Source organism: Dromaius novaehollandiae, chromosome 19, assembly GCF_036370855.1.
Source record: "Dromaius novaehollandiae isolate bDroNov1 chromosome 19, bDroNov1.hap1, whole genome shotgun sequence".
Lineage (NCBI taxonomy): Eukaryota > Metazoa > Chordata > Aves > Casuariiformes > Dromaiidae > Dromaius > Dromaius novaehollandiae.
This window is the reverse complement of record NC_088116.1, coordinates 2,306,742-2,323,188: the sequence shown is the minus strand read 5'-3', so window position 1 is coordinate 2,323,188 and position 16,447 is coordinate 2,306,742. Positions and strand designations below refer to the sequence as shown.

General features: G+C 44.4%; 1 protein-coding gene across 7 annotated transcripts; it reads left to right on the top strand.

The window, feature by feature from the left end:
- Positions 1–625: 625 nt before the first annotated feature.
- On the top strand, positions 626–16,103 carry VEZF1 (vascular endothelial zinc finger 1). Of its 7 annotated transcripts, none has more exons than XM_064523092.1 (8): positions 628–884; positions 6,414–7,132; positions 7,856–7,919; positions 8,856–9,039; positions 10,501–10,543; positions 10,604–10,737; positions 12,951–12,995; positions 13,324–16,103. In XM_064523092.1, the coding sequence occupies exons 1-8, from the start codon at positions 852–854 to the stop codon at positions 13,749–13,751; spliced, it is 1,650 nt and encodes a 549-aa protein (XP_064379162.1). In that variant the 5' UTR covers positions 628–851; the 3' UTR covers positions 13,752–16,103. The 7 variants fall into 7 exon arrangements, with proteins under 7 accessions (XP_064379157.1, XP_064379161.1, XP_064379162.1 ...); XM_064523090.1 differs by having other exon boundaries at positions 10,589–10,737; XM_064523087.1 differs by having other exon boundaries at positions 626–884; positions 6,414–7,219; positions 10,501–10,737.
- The last annotated feature ends 344 nt before the right edge of the window (positions 16,104–16,447 follow it).

The window sequence follows — 16,447 nt, the reverse complement described above, 5'->3', positions numbered from 1 at the left end:
TGCCCACCAGCCTCGAGGCACAGCGGGCCCGGGGGCATCGCCGGGGGCGGGCAGCACCCGGCCTGCTGCGGGGCGGCGGCGGTCGCCCCCGTGGGCGATTTGGGGAGGAAACGGGGGAACGAAGCCGAGCCGGGAGCCGGCGCCGCGGGGCGGCGGGAGGGGGAGGCGAGCGCGGCCGGCGCGGGGCCCCGGGGGAGGCGAGCGCGGCGGCGGCGGCGGCTGCGGGGGAGGCGGGCGGGCGGGCGCCGCCGGCCGGGCCTCCCGGGCCTCCCCTCCCCTCCCGCCCCCGGCGCGGCGGGGGGCGGCGGCGGCGCGCGCGGGCGCCGCGGGGCGAGGCGAGGCGAGGCGAGGCGAGGCGAGGCGGCCCGTGCGCGGCGGCGGGAGGGCGGCGGCGGCGGCGGGCAGCGCGGCCGCGCTCCTCCATCTTCTCTCGCCACCGCTCGGCTCGGCTTCCCCAGCGCGGGAGCGGCCCATTGCCAGCCCCGCGGGGGGGGGCGGCCGCCCCGCCGCCGCCCCGCCGCCCCCGCCGCCCGCCGCGCCGGCCCCGCCGCGCCGCCCCGCGCCCGCCGCCGCCGCGGCGTCCGGGGGGGCGGCGGGGGCGGCGCCGCGGCGGCCCGGGCCCGCGCCGCCCCGGCGGGCCGCGCCGCCGCCGCTCCCCCCTCTGGGCCGCAGTGGTGCAGCCCGGAGGTTAGCGGAAGCGGCCGCTCGGCGCTGCCATGTTGAGCCGCCGCCGCCGCCGCCGCTTTGTTGTCGGCTCCATGTAGCTGGGGCCCGGGGGAGGGAGGAGGGGGGGGCCGCGCCGCCGCCGGAGCCGCCGCCGGAGCCGCCGCCAGCCGCGGGACGCCCCCGCCATGGAGGCCAACTGGACCGCGTTCCTCTTTCAGGTGAGGCCCCGCGGAGGCCGGCGCTGCCCGCGCCCCCCCGCCCTGCGCCGCCGCCGCCGCCGGGCGCCCCGCTAGGCCCGGCGCTGTCAGTCAGCGCCGCCGCCCGGCCCCGCGCCCGCCTCCCGCGCCGCGCCGCGCAGGGCCGCGCAGGGCAGCGCAGCGCAACGGGCCCGGCCCGGCCCGACCCGCCCGGCCCCGCCGCCCTCCTTCCCCTCTCACTTTCTCCCCGCCCGCCCGCCGCCCGCTTGCGCACCGCTTCTTCGCGCCCCCCGAAACGCAGATAAATCAAAAAAATCCCCCTTTTTATTTCTGCGAAAGCGCTAATTTCTTCTCACTTCTTTTTCCCTTCCGAAAAAATCCGCTTTTTTGGTTTTTTTTAAGCTCTTCTCTCCCCCCGCCAAAAAAGGGGAAAAAAAAAAAGCCCTCCGTCACCGTCTAACAAAACCCCGATGGAACAAACCCTGTGTCTGGGAGAATAAATTAATCCCTCTTTAAACAGCCTGACTCCGGGGCTGCGCGCCGAGCCGGCTTGTTTTCTTTTAAAATAGCACGGGGCTGTTTGCGGGTTTTTGTGCGTGTGTGTGAGAAAAACGGGTAAATAGCGGCGATATTAGCGAGCAGCACGGAGGTGCACCGCGCCGCCCTGCCCGCCCGCCCTCCGCGAACTGAGTCACTATTTTCCCCCCTTTCTGTCTGCGAAAGACTGACTTAAAAATACCGCTGTTTATGTAATTCCGCAGAAAATCCCGCGTCCCCCCCCCCAAAAAAAAAAATCTCCCCTTGTTTTTGTAAACTGAAACCCGGATCTCTTTCTCGCTGGGTTGTTTTCTGATGCCTCCTGCTCTTTTTAGCTTGGAAACATTAAAATGTGTAATTGCAGCAACAGCAAAAAGAAAAAGGGAGGGAGGGAGAAAAAAAAAAAAAGCTGTGCACATCACCTTTCTCAAGGTAAAATAATCCTCTTTGCAAATTACCAGCCACGGTCACTTGCTTACTCACTGTCCTAGTTGGAATTAAAAACAAAAACCGAAGCTGTGACATTAGTTCTGAAAACCTGAGTTGAATGAATAAATCCGCAAGGAGCGAGCACCATTTCTTTATAGAGGAAAAATTATTCCCTTGCAAGTACGAAGGGATGAGTCACGGGCTGGGGTGTTCTGCCTCCGAAAACACGCGGAGAATGTCCCCTCCGACAGCAGCCCGGCTGCTCGCCGCAGCGCCCGGCTCCTGGGCACCGCGCTGCTCACCTGGCCCGAGACCGCTGTGGCCCTCCTACCCCAGCCCTGAGGAGCCGTATTTTATGTACTTTTGTGATTTAACGCCAGTGATGACATACAGTTTGGCTCAGGTCTTGTAAATTATTTCTCGCTTTAGTGGGCAGTTGTGATTCGCGCATAAGGAAACTTCACGCTAAGAAGTTAATCTCCTTACTTTAGGGCCATCTCCCTCCGAGTTGGGGTTATTGTATCTTCTTTCTCTACACTACTCTCACAGTTAAATATTTTCAAGGAAATCTATTATTAGGCTGGAAATAGTGCTATAGCAGCCTCTTTAACAAATGCCAAGTAATACTTTTAAGCATATTTTCAGCTTCTTGCTGCTCATTTTCCTTTAACTTTTTTTTAAAGGATACTGTATTTTGAAATAGTCATGTCACACTTTGCTTCAATTTAGTAGTACGTTTTGCTGCTTTTAATTAAGGAGCCAGCAGTTCACTTTCCTCACATATTTAGTTACATGCAACTTCAAAGCATCTTTATAAAACTGTGACTTGGAAATTTTCCTCTGATTATTTTTTTTCCAAATAATAAAGTTTTAAGACCTCATAATGAATGCGGAATACTGTTTCTTGAGTCACTTTGTTAAAACCAACAATTTAGGGTGCAAGCACCCTAATACACCTAGCAGAAAGCATTATTAAGATATCCTTGATATTACATTAGCTTAGCTTTTCTTTTCTCTGTCCTCACCAGCAACATCTAAACTGAAACCCAAGAGTTTATTAAAAACTAATAATAATAAAGTGGATGTTAAAGGCCCTTCCCCACCAGTTACAGTTAAGTAACAAGTGCAAGTGATTGAATATGCACAGTAATTCTTTCTGAGGGTGGTTTTTTACTTCATGTGTTTTTCAGCTGTGACAGGTTTTCTAAGGGAAGATTTAATACTCAGTGTGTAAAATTGTAATTTTTAGATAATTGTCTTTAGAAAAGGATTCCATGTCTTAATTTTAGTCTCAACAGCGATTGGATGTGTACAGTAACTGTTCATTGCTCTTTCCAAATAAAGTTATTTGATTGTGTTTAGGTGGTATTTTGATGAATTGTATCTCTTCTTAAAAAAAAGTACTATTTTGAGTAAGCAGTTCTTGTTTGGATTTTATTAGTGTCCCGAAATGCATGTTTTGAAAGCCACTTTTAGTATCTGCTTGGAAAGTGAAAGTTGTATCTGTTAATGTCAGGAGAAATCATCCATCAAACGGAGTATTCAAAATATGACTCATGCTAATTTGTTGCTCTCGCATTAAGGCTCGAGTGCAAAAATCTTTTAGCCTCTGGCATTGGAAGTTCACAATGCCGCATCCTACCACTCTGGGTCATGAATTAGTTCTTATTTTTCTCGCTCTCCCCCTGGAAAGAAAGATTTTTGTGATAGAGTTAGGGTGTTTAGCATGGGAGCCCGTCCCAGGCAATCCAAATACCACAAAAATGTTGACTTGACGTTAATGCTAGGTCAAGTAAAACAGCGTTCTGTGACTGAATAAAAATGACTCGCAAAAGGCATGCAGCAGGTGCTGTATTCCCTTCTCCAGCAGCAAGTTAAAAAACACTGCCTGATCCTTCTTCAGAAGGCTTTACTGCGAGCAGTCCTCGGAAACTGAGGAATACTGCTTGCTGCGAAAAGGTTTTGTTAGAAAGACAGCCCTGCTAATAACACTGGATATCTGGGAACCAAGATAAGCAGACTTATATAAGTGGTGGCTTCGTAGCATGTAGCCTTATGAATATACATTGTTTTATGTTCAACATCTGTATTAGTTCAATAGGAATATTGCATTATTACCTTGAAGTGCTAACGATTCTTTAAGGCTGAAAAACATCCATAAACTGCATAAGTTTGAACCTTGTCCAAAAGATTTGGGCTCCCTATTATCCGATCTGCTAGCTCTGCCTTTGAAATTGTATATCTTGAGCTATCCTTAGGTGCTCTTAAGTGTCTTCTGATGCCAGTTAACAACATTGTTTAATGTTTATTTAAAGTTGGCTGTAAAACATTTCCAATTTTTTTAAATTAAAATTGTATTTTTAAGTACATAACTTGCTTAATATTGTGCTTTCAATGTGTATTGTACATATTTTGTTCTCTTTATGCAATGTAGATGTCACAATCACTTTTTTAAATATGGAAAATAAATGGTTGAAAACCCACAATTGTCACTTAAGTCAGGCAGAAATGTAATGGAAAAGATGAACCTTGTGCCACACACTGATTTAGCAGTTTAGGCTCTAGGATAGTTCTGCATTTGAGCATTTAGCAATCAGTTCTGCAAAACGGATCCTTAGGCTGTTACTTGAGGTACCGGCTGTGCCTGGGCTTAGCGGGGCAATGTTCAGCGTACCTGTTGCAGCCAGAGCATTCTGTGCAGATGGGATGCAGGCTGTAGCTAAAAACGGACAAACTGCCCTAGCTCTTAGTGATTCAAGCAAGTTCTGTTGCATTTTGGCATACTTAATCCAGGCTTTCTCCTGTGAACTATTTTCCTCTCTGCTAGTCTTGAAGTGTCGAGGAGCACGTTTCCCTATCCACGTGGGTTAGCGTTTGCATCCACCGGTGGCCCGTATCCAAGGATCAGCGTTGCGCTCCTGAAAAATGAGTGGCCGAAATGATGCAGGGCTCGTACACGTAGCAAGAGGAGGCAGGAACACAACCACCTAGGATGAAGGAAGAGCTGCCCTAAGCTCCTTAAGCCATCGGTTGGATGCACTGTAGTCACTGCTTCCGATTCTGTGTATACTTAGAGGCAAAATGACTGGAGCTTGGATATTTCTAAGAATGTGTCCTTCTAGAAATGCTGACCTCTCAAAAGGGCTTGACAGAGTTAACGTGGGAAAGATGTTAGTTTGAGTATGCTTGATAAAACTGTCTATCCTCAACCGAAATAAAAGTAGACATGCAGGAGATTGCACACAGCACAGTGTTTTATTCAGTTTTCACAGTCTCAAGTGCTTAACTGAATTACATGTTATTTTGTGAAGGAAAGCATAGAGAAGAAATCCTGGAAGGCTGTGATACTGATTTAACGTGCATGCGAGTTTCCCCAAACTCTGCTTCGGACCTGGTGTTGCTGCATTAGTCACCAGACTGATTTAAAACTGGTCTGATGAGACTGAGGCACATCTTGCATACAGATGTGCTTAAACTGGCTTAAGGTGCTAGTGATTTATTTTAATGCTCCATTAGACTGAATTGGTCTGTGTGGTTTCTAAACCACTCTAAATTTGTATCTGCTAGGCTTTTGTCCCGGTCTAATGGGATGAGTTTTCATAACAGTGTTTAATACGTGTGCGTGAGTATGGAGCAGAGCAGCCCGGAGTAGCGGAGGCTGCAGCTTGGTCGAGGGACGGTAGCTGTGGCACACTGGCAGGGGTTCTCCCGCTGTCTTTTCCCCTTAGCTTCTCCCGATCCTGTAGTTCAGCGTCATCTGGTGCTTGTTGCTTTAAAGCAGCTTTGAGGTCTTTATTTTCAATCCCCCCGTCCCTTTCTCTTTTACATTGCATTCTCCAGAATTTCGAGATGTCTACCAGTGCTTATTGATTAACTTCCCTTCCGATCGCAGCATATTTCCGATGAAGAGAAAAAGAATGTGTCTCTATTCTTATTAGTTTGCAGACGTAACGAACCCAGTGATCGCTATGTAAATGCAGCGGGAGCCCGCTAAATATAGAACACTGGCTTTAAACGGCGCTCGATCCGAGTTGCTTTGGTATGGCTTCAGTGCTAACATACTGGTATGAACACCTTGTTTAAATAAGATGGCTTATCGAATCCTGCCTCTCTGTGACTGCAGTTTAATTCTTCACATGCACTAAACTCAGCTTAAGTTTAAAGGCGGAGCACTGTTTTGCTGCTCCCATCAGTACGTTCATAAGCTCCAAAGATAGTCCAAACGTGGTATCTGATATGATGCAAAACAAGTATCTGTTATGTAAAGATCAAACAATATGTTAGCAAGAGATCTGACAAGCACCTGGTTGTTTTCCATAAGAAATGTTGCCCTGCGGAGACTTAATTATTATTTGATTGTTATGATGTTTGCCTTCCTACACTTATTCACCGCAGAATCTGCATGGAGTATGCGTTTGCAGTGCAAGTGGCTTATCCTGTCCAAAAATAAAACTGTGTAACCTTTTCCCCTTGTTCCTTCAATGGCTTTTGGTCTAGAATTTGCTTTCTGTAGTTTGTAAATGTTCTCACCGTGTCAGAGTGAGCACCCATCAATAGAATTTAAGTGTGAATGTTTGGTTTTAGGCACATGAAGCCTCACATCACCAACAGCAGGCAGCACAGAACAGTTTGTTGCCTCTCCTGAGCTCTGCTGTTGAGCCACCCGATCAGAAGCCGATTCTGCCCTTACCAATAACGCAGAAACCTCAGCCTGCACAAGAAACATTAAAGGATGCTATTGTTGGGATTAAAAAGGAAAAACCTAAAACCTCCTTTGTGTGCACTTACTGCAGCAAAGCTTTCAGGGACAGCTACCATTTGAGGCGTCACGAGTCCTGCCACACAGGGATAAAGTTAGTGTCACGGCCAAAGAAAACTCCCACCACAATGGTGCCCCTTATCTCGACCATCGCTGGTGACAACAGCCGAAGTTCCTTGGTTTCGACTATCGCAGGCATCCTGTCCACAGTCACTACGTCTTCCTCTGCCACCAACCCCAGCAGTAGTGCCGGCGCAACGGCCATGGCAGTGACTCAGACCGTGAAGAAGCCCAGCAAGCCTGTTAAGAAGAACCACGCTTGTGAGATGTGCGGAAAGGCCTTCAGGGATGTGTATCACCTCAACCGGCACAAGCTGTCCCACTCAGATGAAAAACCCTTTGAATGTCCAATTTGCAATCAGCGTTTCAAGAGAAAGGATCGCATGACCTACCACGTGAGGTCTCACGAAGGTGGCATCACGAAACCATACACCTGTGGTGTTTGTGGAAAAGGCTTCTCGAGGTACCATGTAGAAAATCCCAGGCGAGCTCAAGTATTGGCTTTTCATAACCAAGAAGGGTTAAGCTATCATAGCGAGGGGCTAGGAGAAGCAGACATCTTAGAAGATTGGTGAGGGGATAAAGAGCCTTGTTTACCTCTAGGGCGTGGGTCTCAATCCGAGCCAGTTTGGCAGTGACCAAAAGTGGTCCCTGTTCTATGACAGTGTTTTGAAATGATTTCAGGACCTCATCCAGGTCCTGTAGGACACGTGCCTGTGTCACCGATGGTGATAACGGAGCCCCTTTCCCAGCCTTTGGAAAGGTCGATGACCGAATGGGGCATGGCAGGCAACCTGTCTCCTCGTCCCTTAACGAGGCTGTGGCGTACTGACAGAGCACTGTGGGGAAGCTTGCATTGCTGCTGGCTGTATCGATGTCTGTGCCTGGAACAGAGAGAGCTTCAACCGCTAGAGCTGTTGATTTGTCACCCTTTCACACTAGGTACAAACAAATGTACCGTTTTCAGGTGTGTAAGAAGAACATGGTTAAGTTTTAAACTGCAGGTTGGGTCTCAGTGTAACTATGTTGTGTTATTCTAGCCGAAAGCCGCTTTATAGGTAAAGGGAATGTACTTATTCCTGCCCCGCAGGGGGATGTGGGCTGCAAAGGGTCTTCAGTGCAGTGGTCAGCACTGTTAGCGAAGGTGTCACTACTATATATTTGTAACAGTATGCATTTTCTTTTCTGTTCCTCTCTTCTTTTGCAGGCCTGATCATTTAAGCTGTCACGTTAAACACGTTCACTCAACAGAGAGACCCTTCAAATGCCAAGTAAGGGTTCAGATGATTTAATAAGAGCATACGTGATTTTGTTGTTAGAAAGCATCAGGTGAATAATCTTCCCAGAATTAAGAGGCTGCTGTGATTACTCTTCTGGGAAGATTAGGGAGGTTTTGCCTTCTTGGAGAACAATGTAGGTACACTGTTGTAAGATGTACTTAACTTAGTAGTAGGATCATAACAGTGTCCTCAACTCAGCTGATTGCTGGAGTAACATGTGCAATGGGTTTTCTCAATGTTTATAAATCAATATAAATCAGTATTGTATCTAATAGAAGTCAGAAAAGAAGTTGGAAAAAAAGGATTAGAATTGCTGATTCTAGATCCATTATTTTGCTGGAAGTTGAAAACAAGGTGTCATAAGTTGATGATTTAGTACAAGAGAAATAATTTGACTGCTCTTGAACAATTAACTGTTTTGCTTGGAATATCCATGCTTGTTCCAGCCTGTGTTTTAGTGACTCACCGTATTAAATAAATGTTTTGAGTAAAAAGAATAGTTATAGAGAAAGGTTTTGTTTCCTTTTTCTGATTTGGATGGAAATATAACTGAGCAATTCAAAATATCAAGTTCAGATTTGTGCAGTAAAATTGTATCAGATACTACCTTTACCTGTTCTAGGTGTTTGTTAGAAGTGACCTCTTGCTTTGGTATGTAAGGCAATCTTCTCTTTTAAGAAAGTTCAGGTAGTGTAAAGTATGAGTTTTGTCCTGCTGGTGTCAGAAGATCACTCCCATTAAGCAGCTAGATAATTTTCAGTCTCTGCCCAGCAGTTGGATGTAGTTTTTTCTGTAAGTAAAACTTGAGGTTTTCAGTAGGCTTGGGATACCAGTGGTGTCTAAAAGGTAGAATAGGCCTAAAATGGTCATGCAATTCATGCTCTAATACTGTCTGCACTTTAAATATCGCTGTTGTCCTTCATGTAGACGTGCACTGCTGCCTTTGCCACCAAAGACAGACTGCGGACACACATGGTGCGCCATGAAGGAAAGGTATCGTGTAATATCTGTGGTAAACTTCTGAGTGCAGCATATATCACCAGCCACTTAAAGACACACGGGCAGAGCCAAAGTATCAACTGTAATACCTGTAAACAAGGCATCAATAAAAGTAGGTGAACGTTTTGAAAACATTTCTAATAATGTGTTTGCAAAAGTTTGCAAAGGGAGTTGCCTGTGATTACTTTAAAATGTAAAAACACAGCCATCGCTTTGGGTATTCACACCTATTATAAGTAAATATTTGATAACAGTATATTTAGCCCAAGAAATTGGCGTATGTGGAATTGGTTTGGTACTAGACTGTGCTCTTATCTTCTGGAGGAATGCCCTGCAATATGTGAGAATAACCCATCTCTTGAAAAAAAGAGTTTTCTCAGCTTCTAAGTACAATACTACTTCCTGAACTGTAAAACTTAAAAGTCTAACAAATAATTCTGTAGATTTTAGAATATTTGAGAACTTCTTAGATTTGCCAAGTTTCAGGTTTGAAGCCTGATCCAAAGCTCATCAAAGTCCAAAGAAAGATTTCTGAGCATTTTCTGAGCTTTGGCCCTGAGGCTCAGTGATTTCTCTGGCAGTAGCTGACAAGAAAAGCATTTCAATCCAGCCCAGATATGTTTTGGGCATTAATGGTATTTGACTTGTGCTATGCAGGACTTCTGGTGAGGTGTTCACCATAGTTCCTTCTAGTCTTAAACTCTCCGAATTGATGCAGCAGAAGTGCTGAAGCCTGCACTTTGGAGTGCCTAGTAAGCAAAGGAATACTTGACTTTAAAATATTCCCTCTTAAAATACCTGTAACTTTAGCACACCTCGTTAGTGATGTGTGATGGGGTATTCAGAGGAATCAAAAGGGAGAAAAAATGAGTATCTTTAGAAACTTTGTCCTTGAAGCCTTTTAAACTATTAATTTGCAAAATCTTTTCAGCTCATGTTACTCCTGGATAATGTGGAGGTACTGTGAGTATCTAAAACGCCTGATAGTTGAACTTCATGTGAAATTTTGATGTGAGATCTTTTTCAAGGTATAGGGTTACAGCTCTGTCAGTTCGGTGGTGCTAAGCAGTTCGTGTGAGGCATTACAGCAGTTGGTAGAGGTGAAAATGATGAGCTGTAGTGTGGCCAGAGAGTAGTAACATGCTGTTCTGGGATATAAAAGTGAACTGAAAACGTTGTCATACTTGCAATGACAAGCTTAAGGGCTCTTTTTAAAAACTGGAACTGAGGCTTACAGAAACTGGAGCTGGCTAACCATCTTGAGTTCTAGAGAGTCATTGTAACCTTTTATTTCAGTCTTCCTAAAATACAAACGAAATAAACTATTAGAAAGGAGATTTGTTTTTTTGGGTGAGAAACCAGAAGTTCCTGACTGCATCTTTTTTTTTTTAGATATTGGGAGGTAGTTTTATAAAACACAGAATTAATTATATGGTTTTAAACACCTCTGTGGTTTTCATTCTTGGAATCCTGCAAGATTCCACATAGTCTTTTTGGAAGAACCCTTTGTAACCTCAGTAGGAAACAGTGTAACTTTTCAAGGTGAATTTGTGTTCTTACTTAATTGGCATAGCGTGCATGAGTGAAGAGACCAGCAATCAGAAGCAGCAGCAGCAGCAACAGCAGCAGCAGCAACAACAGCAACAGCAGCAGCAGCAACAACAGCAGCAGCAGCAACAGCAGCAGCAGCAACAGCAGCAGCAGCAGCAGCAACAGCAGCAGCAGCAGCAGCAACATGTAACAAGTTGGCCTGGAAAGCAGGTAGAGACCCTGAGATTATGGGAAGAAGCCGTCAAAGCAAGGAAGAAAGGTAAAACAAAACAGTACTTACAGTCTTGGTTTTATAAGATAATGGAGTTTGCAAAGTTACATAGGGAGCTTCAGATGTCAGAACAAGAATTGTTACGTGAATATTTAATTCTCAGTAGTAGAAGTAATAGCTAAAGGCTAGCAGGAGGATAAATTACCAGAATTAAGCTGTTGTAAATGAGCCCTTTATTATTTACTTCCCGTTGGTGTCTGTGCTTGAATGTGTACATAACAGTCATCAATTATAAAAGGATGTTTGTGTCTGCTCCAAGGCAAGAGTGTGTTTTGGACTTGCATGTGGTTTTTAGCTGTGTTTATGCATGTGTGCCTGTTGTTAACTCGTGTGCATACACACACATGCGCGCGCACACACACACATGCATACATAACAACACCGCCCGTCTTTGCATCAACGTCAGTGTGCATGTGAATGCTTTTTGTGTCCCTTCTATCTGTTCTGTCCCATTTTTTTCCATTCACTTTATCCATCACTTAACTCTATTTGCATAAAGTTTTCTGGAGCTCACAGAACTTACTCTTCCATCTCTTTTTTCATTACAGAATTAACTAATACGTGTGATAGTGCTTTTCATTATTGCCAGTTCACAGCTTGCATCTACCTATCCTACTGTAATTGAAGTTGAATAGCTTCATTTTGTTGTTCACTGTGCCAGTTTTGGAAGGAATAGATTGCTTCAATTTAGTGACTTGTGAGGAGTATAGCAGTTTAAAATCTGTTGCTGCTTGCTTATTCTTTTCACAGCACTTTGATTTCTAATACCTGCCATGTGACTCTTGTGGATTACATGTTTTAGAACAAATTCTTAGTGACCACTTGCTGTTTTTCGCTAGCTGTTTCTGATTAATAAATGTTCTCAACTCATTTTTTCCCCTATACTTCCTTTTAGTTTCTTCACTCTTTTTTTCTTCTCTAGGTTTTGTTTGTGCATTAGGCTGCTTGCTCCTTTCTCCTTGATTGTTATTCCAATTAATTGAATTCTGCAATTAGACAGTTTAGAAACAGCTTGTTTGTACTAAAATGTAATGATAGCAAACATTAAATATCACCAGAGCACTAAATGGATAAAGCAAATGGGTGTCAGATTTAGAAAATCTTAAAAAAGCTTAAAAGTTGCGTTTTTTCTACCTGCTCTTTCCTATGTCTCGTTCCCCCTTCCTTGCCTCTCTTATTGTTATTACTGAATATCCTTTAACAGAAACAGTGGTTTTGGAAGGAGTGGTGGGTGAGGGAGGCGGGTGGTTGCCAAACTGATGACATTAGTTTAATGTAACTTAATCGGGGAAGGGGCAGGGTGGGGCGTTGCTTCGTGCATTACTTTGCTTGGAGGACGAAGCTAGAGCAGTCAGCGTCGCGCCCGTTCGTTACTCCTTTCGTGCTGGCTCCCCCTACTAGTGCCACCTCTTGTGTTGGTTTTACCACACTGTATGGGGTTTTTTTTAGTCTGATATTATTTATTTTCACCATTTTTTGTTTTTTCACTCTTTCCCTTCCCCTCCACCCCTCCTAGATACGGACTTTGAAGAGTCAGCAGTAACCCCTGAATGGGGCTAGTGTTGCTTTCAAAGTTAGCTCGGTCTAGATCCATTTGTATAGCCTGCATGGCAGGAGCGGACTCTTTGCTCCGGGCTTACCTCCCGAAACGTGGGTGTAGGCTGAGCGTGGTGTCCTCCCCTACAAGTGCGGGCTGAGACACGACTTGGAAGTGCCGTAACGTTGACGCAGCGTGTGTTTTTGTCGGTTTCTCTAGCAGCCGCCCCTTTCCTTTCCCCGCGCCCGGCGGCCCGCCTCGGTGCCTGGAGCCTGCTGGTTTGGCTAGCCGGCAGGTGGTGCTGATGCCTAGCGGACCCTCGCCGCCTCCGGAGCGCCCGTGCCCTCTCCGCGGTGCCCAGCCCCTGCCGGACCCTCCCGGCTCGTCCTTGTCCGGCACTTAATGCCCGCTCGCTGCAAAGCAAAGTAAAAAAAAGCAACAAAAACCCAACCTCGGTGCGGAACTGTAGTTAATGTAAAAGCTGAGGAGATGCTGGGGGTTGAAAGAGCTGCTGACTGGGTAGTCTTGGAAACTGCTAAGATAGAAGCGTGGTGCTCAGTGGAACAATTTAGTGGAAATAATTAAGACTGAAATAAGCAGGTGTAAATATTGAAACGAGCTTTGCTTATCAGTCCCTAATAATGACTTTTTAAAACCTTCACAGAATGTCAGTTCACCTTTGAGAAGGCTATAGAGTACGTACCATTCGGTATGTACACTCTCTCCTCTATTTATAATGTTCCTCTTGGGAGGATTTTTTTGATTGTACAGTACTGTTTTTATGAACATCAAAACCCTCTTTATAAGACAACTTCGCTTGACTTCCCAGGAAAAAATATTGAATTCAAATGAACTGCATGAGAGTTTGTATTTCTTGTAGGCTATAGAATGTTAACAGTTTTAACTTACTAATAATTCCTAAAGAAAATTATTCCAGAATTTGTACCTGTTCTTGTTTGTTTTTTTTTTTTTTTTAAATCTTGTCCATGGTTTTTTATGTGTTAAAAACTTTTTGTCTTTTTATGTCTCATTTTTAGAAGCTGCTAACTTGTGCCAAACCTCCACTGCTGCTACTACGCCTGTGACTCTTACTACTCCATTCAATATAACGTCCTCTGTGGCTTCTGGGACTATCACAAACCCAGTCACAGTGGCAGCTGCAATGAGCATGAGAAGTCCAGTAAATGTATCAAGTGCAGTTAATATATCCAGTCCGATGAACTTAGGGCATCCTGTAACTATAACCAGTCCATTATCCATGACATCTCCATTAACGCTCACCACACCAGTCAATTTACCTACCCCAGTAACCGCTCCAGTGAATATAGCGCATCCAGTCACTATAACGTCTCCTATGAACCTCCCAACACCAATGACGTTAGCTGGTCCATTAAATATAGCAATGAGACCAGTGGAGAGCATGCCTTTCCTGCCCCAAGCCTTGCCCACGTCTCCTCCCTGGTAAAGAATTTCTAAACAGTATTAAAGAGGATTAAAATGGAATCCTTACCAGCAGTTGCTTTTCGTTTCTTTTTTTTTTTTTTAGTTTTTTTTTCCTAGTTAATAATAATTCAAACTAAGTCGCTGGTGCAGCACGCACCGTCAGAGACCATAGTAGCATCTTCCCCTGTTGATTTGGCTATTGTTCAAACTTGAGTTTCACTGGAGCACTTCATTTAAAGTAAGTTTTACCTTTTACCTTTTAGCTGACTGATGCTGAATTAGAGCAGATATGTACTTGCCAGAGTTAAAAAAAAAAAAGAAAAAAAAAGTCATTAAAAATCAGCTTTATGTTTTATCCCCCAAATTATAACTTAGAAAATTATTTTAATGTAAACACTAGCAAAGACCCCTCTGTATCTTTAACAGGGTGGATGGCTAATTTTAACTTGCCAGTTGTAAGTCCATTGTTACTGAGCTAGTGTAGAATCTTTGTCTGTGTTAATGTTTTTTTTTAATGAGTAAATGCATTACAATGTTGTCATTTTTAAAAATGCATTTTGGAGAAAATATGCATTTTACCTTTGGGAATATGATAATTTCAGGCAGCATTCCCTATGGGAAAGGTGATACCAGCTCTGATATGCAAAGCATATGATAACTTATCATTCTAACTTCAACATATAATAGGGATTGTGACCTGATATTTGGAGATGTAAATATTACCCAACATATTACCCTAAGGGAATATAGCATTGTAGTCAACATTTTTTTTAAAAAAACTGTTATTGTTTGGTGAGAAACAGCCATGGCTGACAGAAGAGGAGTCGAAATGTATGTAAACATGGTCTCTGAACAGTCAGAACCCTATGGGACTCTTATCTAGGAGCAAAAGGAGTGCTTTGAAACTTATGAAATATTGCTTTAAGCTGGAAGATTCTGGAGGCACTGGGTGTGATTTTTATGCCCTCTGTCTCCCAATCAGAACCTGCTGGTGTTACAGCAGGGGACAGACGTGTTAGTTGTTCACTAGAAGTTTTGTCTTATATTAAATTGTATACAGTTTTTATTCTAACCACTAACTAGGTAGGATGCCCCTTCAGGACAAGCAGAGAGCGTCTTTTAATTTCTCCCCTACTTCTTAATCAAGTGTTGTGCAAATCTGTTCAACTTTGTAAATATTTGCAAACATCATCATTTTTACGTTACTCTTCTATTGTGTTAACACATTTCTATCAGTTTGTGGGAGTTTTGGGGTGGTGGTCTGAACTGTCCAGCCCAGAACTTCTCCATAAATGATCACACATGTTTAAGCTACATGTGCTTTTTATTTCTTAACCTGTTTATCTGTACATAAAGTAGAAAGCAAAATCTAGGGAAACAGATATACTTTTTAGACTATCATGTCACATATTCACGTTTTTAAAACTTTGTTTAAAAAAACACCCTAAAACCAAGACTCTACATTAAAAAAATAAAATTGCAGTTGCGATGTTTTTATCCTAATGAAGTTGAAAGCTATGAGATTAGCGTGTGCGCATTTCACAGAGTGCTAGCGGGACTGACTAGTCAAATGGACTGCTTCCGTTTCTACCCTGCCGTGGCAGTACGAGCAGTGATTGCCAGACTTCTGGGTCAGGTGACAGGTATCTGTATCATTACGTGAAACTGTTCTAGGGGCTTGGACTACATAGTAAAACAAAAACAAAAAAAATAGAGCTTAGTGTAAAATAATTTTATAAATGATCTTTTGTACTTTAGGACATCAAATTGTACAACTTTTGTATATATAAAAGCTTAGGAACTTTCTGTTTAGCAGAAAGGAAACACATTCCTACACTTTTAATGTATATGTTTGTTATAATGTCCATGTAAACATATGCCCTATGTTTGTGCCTTTTAATTAGTTTGTCTCAATAAACAAAAATGTAGAGAAGAATATGTAGCTATGACTTTGTTACCACTGTTCTTACTCCAGCTGTGTGGAGCTCTCTGTTTTTGCGCTGTGGAGCATTGCGTGCAGGCAGCTGCATGACCTGGGCCGGTACGGCCAGAACGAGGCATGCAAGTCCAGCGCATCCCAGCAAAAACTGTCTCTCTCCCCCGTAGCGTAGAGCAGCCCACGCCGATGGGGCGTTGCATGTCAGGATGTGTAGTTTCCAAGCCATCTCTGTTACCCCTGAAAACGATACCAGCTTGCACCGGTTTTACCTAGCGGGTAGAGCATTCTGCATCTGGGTAAAGTGCGGTGATGACCCGTAGGTGAAGTTTGGGTGTCCCTGAGCTTAAAAAATAAAAGCATTAAAAGCTAATATGAAAATGTGTACTAGAAGTGGTTATCTATGAATTACTTACAATAAACAGGTGTGAGACTTAATTGTATGTTGTCGATTACTGTAGTAGTGACAGTGGGTGGTTCACACAGCCAGTGTGCCCTGCTGCTGTTACCCTTACCCCAGCAGAGTAGCGGTAGAATAAACACATTAAACCCCGGCAAGGAAATTTTTCAATGTGACAGACTTCCCAAACCACTAACCGTGGCACTCTTAGCATGGGGTAGGAAAAGGGCTGTTTCCTTTTTATTCTGTGTTGGTTCTGCTCGAATGTACCTGGTTTATGTCCACAAAGCTGCATTAGCTAATTGTCAACCTGTTTCATTTGTACTTGGGTAAACATTTGCTTTGCACTGTGTATAAATGGCTCAGAGGTGTGCTCCTTAGC

Coding starts and splice junctions, on each gene's coding strand:
- VEZF1 (XM_064523087.1), top strand. CDS start 852: ATGGAGGCCAACTGGACCGCGTTCCTCTTTCAG. Junction 7,920..8,855: donor AGAGACCCTTCAAATGCCAA/GTAAGGGTTCAG, acceptor TCCTTCATGTAG/ACGTGCACTGCTGCCTTTGC. Junction 10,738..12,950: donor CGTCAAAGCAAGGAAGAAAG/GTAAAACAAAAC, acceptor AAACCTTCACAG/AATGTCAGTTCACCTTTGAG.